At 32.6% G+C, this 9517-nt stretch overlaps 4 protein-coding genes across 8 annotated transcripts; 2 read left to right on the forward strand and 2 right to left on the reverse strand.

Annotated features, from left to right (window-relative positions):
* Positions 1-298: 298 nt before the first annotated feature.
* Positions 299-1456, forward strand: LOC119633772 (prefoldin subunit 1). Of its 2 annotated transcripts, none has more exons than XM_038027508.1 (3): positions 299-411; positions 917-1059; positions 1128-1456. In XM_038027508.1, the coding sequence occupies exons 1-3, from the start codon at positions 382-384 to the stop codon at positions 1330-1332; spliced, it is 378 nt and encodes a 125-aa protein (XP_037883436.1). In that variant the 5' UTR covers positions 299-381; the 3' UTR covers positions 1333-1456. The 2 variants fall into 2 exon arrangements, with proteins under 2 accessions (XP_037883436.1, XP_037883437.1); XM_038027509.1 differs by lacking the exon at positions 299-411 and adding an exon at positions 635-862.
* LOC119633771 (protein-lysine N-methyltransferase CG9154) lies at positions 1332-7392 on the reverse strand. 2 transcript variants are annotated; one of them, XM_038027507.1, is made up of 4 exons: positions 7313-7392; positions 2059-2231; positions 1840-1993; positions 1332-1775 (listed from the first exon to the last, which is right to left on the reverse strand). In XM_038027507.1, exons 2-4 carry the CDS (start codon positions 2200-2202, stop codon positions 1417-1419), a joined length of 657 nt encoding a protein of 218 aa, XP_037883435.1. In that variant the 5' UTR covers positions 2203-2231; positions 7313-7392; the 3' UTR covers positions 1332-1416. The 2 variants fall into 2 exon arrangements, with proteins under 2 accessions (XP_037883435.1, XP_037883434.1); XM_038027506.1 differs by lacking the exon at positions 7313-7392 and adding an exon at positions 2876-3170 and having other exon boundaries at positions 2059-2814.
* On the forward strand, positions 3347-6194 carry LOC119633770 (Krueppel homolog 2). Of its 2 annotated transcripts, none has more exons than XM_038027503.1 (5): positions 3347-3403; positions 4707-4967; positions 5036-5285; positions 5372-5505; positions 5565-6194. In XM_038027503.1, exons 2-5 carry the CDS (start codon positions 4729-4731, stop codon positions 5785-5787), a joined length of 846 nt encoding a protein of 281 aa, XP_037883431.1. In that variant the 5' UTR covers positions 3347-3403; positions 4707-4728; the 3' UTR covers positions 5788-6194. The 2 variants fall into 2 exon arrangements, with proteins under 2 accessions (XP_037883431.1, XP_037883433.1); XM_038027505.1 differs by lacking the exon at positions 3347-3403 and adding an exon at positions 3577-3681.
* On the reverse strand, positions 6231-7710 carry LOC119633769 (beta-1,3-galactosyltransferase brn). Of its 2 annotated transcripts, none has more exons than XM_038027502.1 (2): positions 7313-7710; positions 6231-7049 (listed from the first exon to the last, which is right to left on the reverse strand). In XM_038027502.1, exons 1-2 carry the CDS (start codon positions 7582-7584, stop codon positions 6254-6256), a joined length of 1068 nt encoding a protein of 355 aa, XP_037883430.1. In that variant the 5' UTR covers positions 7585-7710; the 3' UTR covers positions 6231-6253. The 2 variants fall into 2 exon arrangements, with proteins under 2 accessions (XP_037883430.1, XP_037883429.1); XM_038027501.1 differs by having other exon boundaries at positions 6231-7052.
* Between the last annotated feature and the right edge of the window lie 1807 nt (positions 7711-9517).

Here is a 9517-nt window from a genome sequence, read left to right on the forward strand (position 1 = left end):
AAATACGTACTCTTCTCACAAGCCTTCATACTTTGATCAATTATATAAATACTAATGCGCTTCTAACATAGTTGTAGACACTGTTCGACATTACAAACGAACCGGTTAGCAGGATTCATTACCTCAAATTTTATTTTAGTCGAATACAAATTTTGGCAGCCCTGCCGTGCCAAGAAGAAGCAAAAGCAGTTCACAATAGTGAATTGAACAGTGTTCTGTATTCACTCTAATACATTAATAACATTGCTTCATGCAGATATTTAGACATTATTTATCTTATTTGGTGCAAAAAGAAAATTTCCCTAGTAAAAGAAATACAATAGCTATTGTTCTAAAATTGTTAAATAAATTTGGAGGATTGTATTAAATCAATTAGAACAAATGGAACAAATGGATTTGGAATTAAAAAAGGTAAAAAAATATACGACGCGGAGGACCATTAAAAGCAGAAAATGATGAAAAATGTCGCAATTTTGTTGTATGTTTCTATTGCGTTGACTGTTCTGTGGCACTGCTAACTAAACCTAAAGTCATATCATAAAATCAAGTTGTTTTAATCTGACAACTGCATATAACAACTGAAATGTTATACATGTTCGTTAATGTGGACACGCTTGTTTCATATCCTAAAAAGAAATAAGATGTTTGAAGCAGCAATTCTATCCAAACTATATGTACACTTAGTCCAAGTGGGCTTAAGCTCGGCTTCTAGTTAGTGGAAGCCTTCATAAATCTTTTTTTTTTTCAAGGTAATGTGTATTGGGGAGCTTATGCACGTGTCATTTGTTTACACACTGAAGTTGCGCTTATCATTTAGTTATTGATTCCATGACTCCAAAGCGTTTGAAAATGAGAATAAATTGTAAGCAATTACAAATATTAAAAGGCCCTTCCGATTCTTATATTCACACTCTAGGCTTTCACTGAGATGCAGGTAACCAAAATAGAAACGACTAAAAAGATGAATATGATCGACATGAAATGTGATATGGTGAAGACTGGTAAACAAAAATACAAACTAACAGAGAAGGGCACCAGTGATTTAACAGATAACACTAGGTAATTCTGCTCTTGGCTTCGAATTCAAGGAAGAGAATTATTAATCGACTGATCTTTCTGCATTTTAGAGTGTACATATCTGTGGGGCGAATGTTTGTTTTAACTAACGTTCAGGACATGCGTTCGGAGCTTAAGGCTCGTCAGGATAAATGTGACAAAGCCTTGGAATTGTTAAACCAGAAAAAAGAATTCCTCTTGAAGTCGTTAAAAGAACAAGAAGACGTCTTGCGCGAATTGGTGCAACAACGTAAAGAAGCCGATATCTCCAAATAAATGTTTGTTAATGTTTAGTAAACCTATTACATTTAAACTTTAGCCTGCAAAAAGAAAAAACCTTTTGTTCATTTCTTAAGACAGTCACCTTATAATATAATGGTCTAAATCAAAATTAGCATAAGAAGCGAATTCGTTGCCCAAGTTGCGCTCGTGTTGTGGTTGATATTTGCACTTTTTAACGGGTAGATAAGAGCATAGCCAAGGTTCCACTAAAACACCCGAACAAAAAATAACCTTCCCAGAAGGTTTTAAGAGAAACTCGATGATTTTGCACATATTGACTATGCACTCTTCTGAGAGGAACGGAGGATCGGCTATTATCAAATCGTATTGATGAGAAAATTTTTTTAAATTATTAGCTTCACATCCCTCATTAAAATCATAAAAAACAAAATCTTCCCCAAAAGCGGCAAAGCGTTTATCATACTCAAAGATTTGCACTGGAAATAGAAGGAAAACATTGATTAAATTCTTTCAAAAACCAAAACAAAAAGTATAATGTACCCGTATCATGAATCTCTTTGACTGATTTATATAAAGAGGGACAAGATAATAGAGCTATATGGAAAGAAGCATCGTCCGCTGCTTGAAGCAGTTGTTTAACTACCTTTCCGAAGACATCTGTAGTTTCACAGCTATACCAAAATTGGCTCAATTGCTAGTGATTGAAGGAACTGGAATATTAACTCTGTTTTGCTTATTAATCAAGCTTCTTTTGCTTACCCAATCTTCTTGAAAATGTAAATCTTTATAATTTTTGTTTTTTATTTTTTCGAGCTCTGCACGTTCACGATCAGCTTTTTCCTTAAGAAATTCATTCAAAATGGCTAATGTACCCGGCGATAAAGATAAATCCTCGTCTTCCATAATCAGCTTTTATTTTTATTGTGTCCGAACTTCCACATAGCACAAAAAGAAGAGTTAAACAAAATAATGAAAATTAACAATTGCATAGCAAAAATGCAACTCTGAACTGAAACGAACTAACCAGAAAGTCTATCTAAAACATTATAAATAGATTATGTTTTCAATCAACTTACAAACAAACGTTTTGGATAATATGTGATGTACAAGTCATTTTTTAGAAAATAGGGTAAAGAATTATCATTTTTTAGAAAATAGGGTAAAGAATTATCATTTTTTTGAAAATAGGGTAAAGAATTGGTCGCGCGCGACGCTTACTGGACTGTTTGCTAAGCGTCTTATTGAGCACAAATTCGAAATTCGAAACTCATGCCCCGTCGGCATGTCAATTTAGTCATAGCTACAATCATACCGGCCTTAGTTGTAAACCCCTCTCTTTTTTTTGTCGCGTTTTATACATATTTCTGAAGAAAATTACGACATTTTATTATCTGGACTTGTAAGTAACAAATCCATTGGCTTAGTCCATCTCCACCCAACAATCCAAAAAATTTAGAGTACGCCAATCGCACAAACAATAGACAAATCTAAACTGCTTAACTGCTTAAGCTAGAGCTAAGGATAAATTTTAAATTATTTATGTGTATGTGCCCATTGATTTATTTACTGTAATTACATTGCAGCCTCGAATGTATACTGAGTAACCATATAAAATAAATAAGGCGTAGTACTGAAAATTGCACAGAATTATGCAAAAATGCTATATTAAACATAAATTAATTATGAGCACAATATAAATTGTTTTTAATTAGAAATATTCCTGTTCCTAGACTTTTGATATAGCATAATGTCAACAAAAAAGTCTTTAACAGAACTTCGTTGAATATAAGTAACAGGAATAAAAGGACAAGCCTTTCAGTGACTGTTAATGGAATAGCAATTTTATTATATTAGTTCTCTCTGTTATTTGTATTTCAGATAGGCTTGTCACAGTTATATGTTACGGGTTAAAAGAATGTTTCAATTTCATTTCAGTTCAACACATAAACTCATTTCCTTCCAATTGTCAGATGGTTTTTTATATCTAAAATTTTTTCCCCTTACAATTGACAATTTAGTGAAAAAATTATATTTGTTCGCAGAAAATAATAGAAAATAAAAATAATTCTTTAATAATTTGTTAAATACTTATCGCATAATAAAAGTAAGTAGTTATTGCTTCGAACTTTATGATTGAAGGCAAGGATTTGTAAAATTATTCCCACCACTGATTATCTGTAATTATGTGTTTGTGTGAATATATATATATGCCAAATGATAAAGCACTTTTTTCTACGTGCGGAAGTATTCTGATTGCTTTATATTTGTTACAATCTAAATAAAAAATAATTTCGGTCAATTTTTTCTGCAAGCCTCGAAATAAAAAAAGAATTGAGCTTTGCATCGTAACAACTGAAACGTTTTCCATACCTAAAATTTAAGGTGAAGTTATTAATTAACCTCAACTAATTCCATCGAAACATTTGTCTATTCTCTAACTCAAAAGAATTTTAGAATTAAATTCTCAAACGTTGGATATATCTGGGTCAAGAACGATGCTACAATTTGACTTTACTCTTTTAAATTCCAAAAAAATGGCTACCTTAGCTTTTGGCAAAGAAATATTGCACTCGTATGAAGTAACGTTTTGGCTTGTATAGTTTTTAAATTTGCGTTATTTATATCTTTACCTGAGTAGCAAGAAAGTCGTATAAGCCGACATTTGGGAATTCATATATTTGTTCAATATAAACCTGTATTACTCATCAGGGGCCCTATAAAAAATCTATAAGTAGTAGAAACGTTATATAGGGAACATCTTAATAATGAAAAAATGAATAATAAAACTAGTTGAACTAACGTAAATTTTAACATGCGTTATACTCTTTTTCTTTGCTTAGATGAGCAAAACTTTCATTTGCTTGTTGCATTATCTACGACCTTAGTCCTTCAACCATCTTAGACAAAGTAAAGCATATGTTATTTTTAAGCGAGACGAAGTTTAACAGGTTTTTAATCGACCTGCCTAGGTCAAAGTCCATCTTTGCAGTCATTAAATTGTTAAAAAGTAATCACTTATGAACATTAATTTAATGTAAATTGCTTCACTGTTCAGAAACAATTTGTGTTTCTATGGATTTGTTGTTTAATTCTGTTTTTGCAGATCTCAGTTTATATTCAGTCTTTACTGGATCAGCAATCCATAGTTTTAAATAATCTCATAAGCACTCATAAGCACTGAAATTCCAATCAATCATTTCTTATAGGAATCGGCAAAAAAAGTTTCAATCTAAGGCTTATCAAGCGTGTATGACCGCATTTATGTATGTATGTAAACTGTGTGGGAATGATATAAAAGAAAATATGGACAGAACCCTGAATATAGATGCTGGTTATGAGCCCTCTAGAGATAGATAGTGAACGTGATTTGCTTAAAATCAACTGTAATTTTTTTTTTTTAATTTCAGTTCTCTCATCATTCCGGTAAAAATGAGTGACGAAATTGGCAGCAATCGTGAAAATAATGCTGACAGTTCGGCACCGTTCAACTCGTCCGAGTCGATGCCATCACCTCCTCCTCCTCCTCCTTCGGAGCAATCACAAGCATACCAGAATGTTCCCGCCAAAATGATTGATCATTTCAAAGCGCATAAGGTCGATTCTGCCATGTGGGCGTTGCGTATATTGGCTATATTCTTTGCACTGTTTTATATATTTCCTATATTTGGGTAAATTCCATTTCCATGTTTCGGCTCTAAATTTCCTAAATTTTATATAACTTGCCTTTATTCCACAGTAATCAACAAAGTGCTTTCAACAAAGTTTTATTAGCTAATGCTGCTGTGTCGGCTTTACGTTTGCATCAACGTTTACCAGCGTTTACGTTATCGCGTGAATTTCTGGCACGATTATTTGTGGAGGACTCTTGTCATTATTTAATATTCTCGTTAATATTCTTCAATGTGCAGCCAACATTTTTAATAGTAGTACCTATAGTATTATTCGCCGTTTTGCAAGTTTCTAGTTATTCTTTGAAATTGCTGGATGTAAGTACTACTGTTTAATTGGTTTTTTAAAAATTGTAAAACTGATTGTAAATTTACATTTTATTTTCCTGTATTTTTCTTTTTAGGTCATTGGCCAAAATTCGTGGTGGGGTGCCAGATTTTTAATATCTCTTGTAGAATTTCAGGCAGCTAATATTTTGAAAGCTATAGCGTTTTCTGAAATATTCATTATGCCGTTAGCAGTGATTTTAACATTCACGTAAGTTTCAGTTTTCTAAAGCTTCATTAAATTGCTTACGTTTTTGTTTTTCCTTTTAGAGGACGTGCTGGACTAATGACACCCATTGTCTATTATCATTTCTTGGTTATGCGCTATAGTTCACGACGCAATCCTTATACGCGTAATGCATTTGCTGAGCTTCGTATGGCCACGGAAACTTTGGCCAACCGCTCGCCACCAATGGTGGGGAAATTTTTGCGGACTGGAGTAAATTTTGTAAGCCGTTTAGCTCCACAAAATCGTCCCGTACCAACTCAATAAATTTAATGTCTACAAGTCGACGTAGAACGGTCATAGCCTTTTTCCTTACACTTGCATAATTATGTCTAGTTGGTTTCTCGTGTACACAAGCATTTCTTTGCATAGTATAAAGTCATGATACATACAAAAATTTTATACTTTTGCCCATTTTTAGCTGAGCTCAGATTCTTCAGTTTCTCTCCTCTTTAGTTTTAGTTGTGGTTGATTGTTATTATATATAATTTGGAAATCTTAAAGTCCCCGTTTGTACTATCTCTCTTCTTTCAAAAGCATTAATTGTGAACTATTTAATTCGAAAATGAAAGAATATGTTATTTTCAATATTATTAATAATCTTTAAAAAATCTTTTAACTCAATTATGAACAAATTTAAGTTTGCTTAATTCAATAAAGACACTTTATCATAATTTCTCGAGTTTTAACCTAAGAATTTTTTTTTGTATTTGCAACGTTTACGCATTGCCTGTCAGGCATAGTTCGCGGATCGACACTCATTCCAAATACGTTCCAATTCGAGCGGCTCATTAAAACCATGTGATGCCACTATAAAGCGATAACTCTTGGGCCCGTTATAGGGTGGTCGCCGAAAGTAAAACTGCCCACAATGTGTTAGTGGAATATTTGCTTTTAGCGCCACCAAACCAAGATATATGTCGTCAAAACGAAAATGTTTAGTATATTGACTAGCATAGTATAGATTTACAAGGGCATCACGCGACAATACAAAAGCGCCTGCTGTTACATAAGGCGGCCATTTATTATAAGGATATTCCTTTAAGCTAACATACCATTTGCTGAATTTTTGACGCAAGGGGCGTGAACGAAAAACAAAGCCGGCAAATAAACGTTCGTTTTGCGCTTTGTACTCCCATCTGCTATTTAGAGTCATGGCATTTTCAGGATAAAGGGCTGGATAGGCAACAAAACGCAATACATTTTTCAACGACACATAATAATCATCATCAACAAAAAGGTAGTAATGGGCACGATGACAATGATCCATCACCCAGCGAATAGCCATCATTGTTTTAATAGTATTGTTGTAGTAACTATCTATAAAATCTGCCTGTATTATATCACGATACTGATGAGCTTCTGATGCTATATCTTCCATCAGCTGCTGATCTAAACTTGCTCCCAAAATAAACGCACGTCTTATATTAACATCGGAGAAACGCTGTTCAAATCCCCATGTACGACGTATTGCATCCCTCTTTTGAATATTTAGCAAAGCTGATTTAACGAGTATTATCAATTGTGGTCTGCTGCTCCATTTCAATATAGAAATACAATTTGGAATTTCAAGTTTCGTTAAGTCCTAACTTGTTATTTCATGTCAACAAAAAATAACACTCGTTGTTTTTGTTTACATTTACCAGAAAAATATTTAAGAATAAAAATATTTTTTCCCTTGACAAATGTAAACAAAAGTCTCTTTAATAGGAATTATATATTACTCATTTGCCATCGTAAAGACGTTCGTTGGCTTATTTTAAATGCTTTACGATTTATAAAATTTCCTTACCTCGACTCGACCACACCATCACATTTACGTTGGTGAATGAATGTAAAATTATAGTAATTAATTGGTTGCGGCATTTGGAATGTCTCATCCTTTGCTTTAATATTTTGCTTTCGAGCTCTAACATAACTGACAATATCACCTTCTATTGGATAGCGAAACAATTTTTCATAATCTAATTCAAAGAAATACGCGAAAACACCCAATATATCCAAAATTAATAGGCCGGCGATTACAGCTACATACTTATAAAATCGATTACTTTTTTTTAACATGCTTGGCCTAGTAAAGCGATTTCTAACTTTTTTCTTTTTGGGCTGTGATGAAAGATTAGATGTGGTTGAAATTTTTAATTTAATTTAAGTTAAAAGATGTCTTGTTCTTGTTTGCTTATTTCTTTTTTTTTTTGTTTTGTAAACAGATGTACAAATATGAAGAACAGCTGCCTATTATGGGAGAACAGCTTCTTCTTCTACTGATGTTAAGCAAATTAATAACAGAAAATTTTGTTATTTATTTGATGTTAGTCAATTTCCTAGGAGACAGAGTGTTATATAATGTATTAAAACAATTTTCTTCTCTTCTTCTTCTATTCAAGAAATCAACAAACGAAAGTTCGCTGCGTAATTGATATAATTTTCTAAAAATCATATTAATTGAAGTGCAATTAAAAAAAAATTTATTTAGGGTTAGAATTTATGATATCCAAGGAAATTCATAAGATGAGTGTGAGAGTAAATACTTGTGCGCTAAAAGCAGTTAAGAAATTTTATTTTGAACTCGGTTTTGAATTGCATGCGAGAAGTTTTTCATGCGGGATTTGTTTTATAGATTTAATACATTATAAATAATAATAACGTTACACTAATTAATTATAATTACTTATAAAATGAATTTATTTATTGCTAATATTACGGTATCCGTGAATTGTTCTTCTTCGTTAATGTGGGCGCTCTTAGTTCTTGCCGAACTATTATAGCCCTCCACAGCAAGTTTTTAAGTTATTATATTCAGTTTCCATTTAAATTGTTTCTGTTCCTTTTTGCTACATATTTCATTCTCCACGAAGGCGTTTAATGGCGAGGTCTGCGAGATTTCTAGGAATGATTGCTAATTTTGTATTTATTTCTTTATTAATTCTCTGAAATTATCTCAATGAAATCTTTACCTTGCAATACTTTGCAGGTGTTGATGTAAAAGTCTGCAATAATATTTGTCGATTGAAGTTTTCACACAAAAAATGATGGGTAACTGTGTGACCCGCCACTGTGATGGGTAATGTGTTTACAATTCAGGATATCTTTTGCTACATCTATCACCTACATGCAACACTTGAAAACTTGGATATATTTAATTTTTCACCACAAATACGCATTGTAACTTCACAATCTAGTTAGATTAAGCCGATTATAAGAGTGGAATTCTCCGAATTGTGAATCGAGTAGAGACCCAATTTAGTTGGGCTTTTCAAAGTGTAATCTATTTTTTGTAATATATTTAATGAATTAAAATAAATTCTTAAGTGAACTTTTCCAAGAATTTTTTTAATATTGTTTATCGCGTTTTCTAGTTGCTCTTGTTGGACCTGGGACGAACCTACTATTTTTGCATTTAACCGATATCTTTTTTGCGCGAATTCTTTTACATGAATTTTTGGAAACGTGTTTATCTTGTAAAAAGAGAATAAGTTTTGTTTTATGTAAAAGAAGGTATCTTATGGTCCGAACTTAACAAATTTGTGTTCTAATAATGCTAAGTTCAAATGGTAGTTGCATAGGGTTCGTTCTATAATGTATATTTGCGATCTACATATAACGCTTTAGAAAAACTGCATAAATTCGTACTAAAAAAACAAATTGGTTTAAAGTTCAAAGGTTGCTTTTGAATGTTTAATGCTCAGATTATGGGCGATCTGTCTCGCCTCCCTAAATGTTAATCAAAGCCGGCGAAAGCTTTGAAGCCCTAAAAAAGAAGTATCGTGAAACTTAAAATTATTTCATTAAAGTCTTTACAAATTAGTTATGAAAACGCTTTCGCTTGAAGCATTATCTGCACACAAGGTCCTTCTATGAACTAGCGACGTCGTTTTTTCTTTTTTTCCATGTATCTTAACAATGAAATAGGCCTTTTTTCCATTTTTTTTTTTTCATTATGTACATATGTAAAATGTGCATAGGTCGTGGACCTCGATCTTTGTCCGGCATGGGA

Source organism: Glossina fuscipes, unplaced genomic scaffold, assembly GCF_014805625.2.
Source record: "Glossina fuscipes isolate IAEA_lab_2018 unplaced genomic scaffold, Yale_Gfus_2 2, whole genome shotgun sequence".
Lineage (NCBI taxonomy): Eukaryota > Metazoa > Arthropoda > Insecta > Diptera > Glossinidae > Glossina > Glossina fuscipes.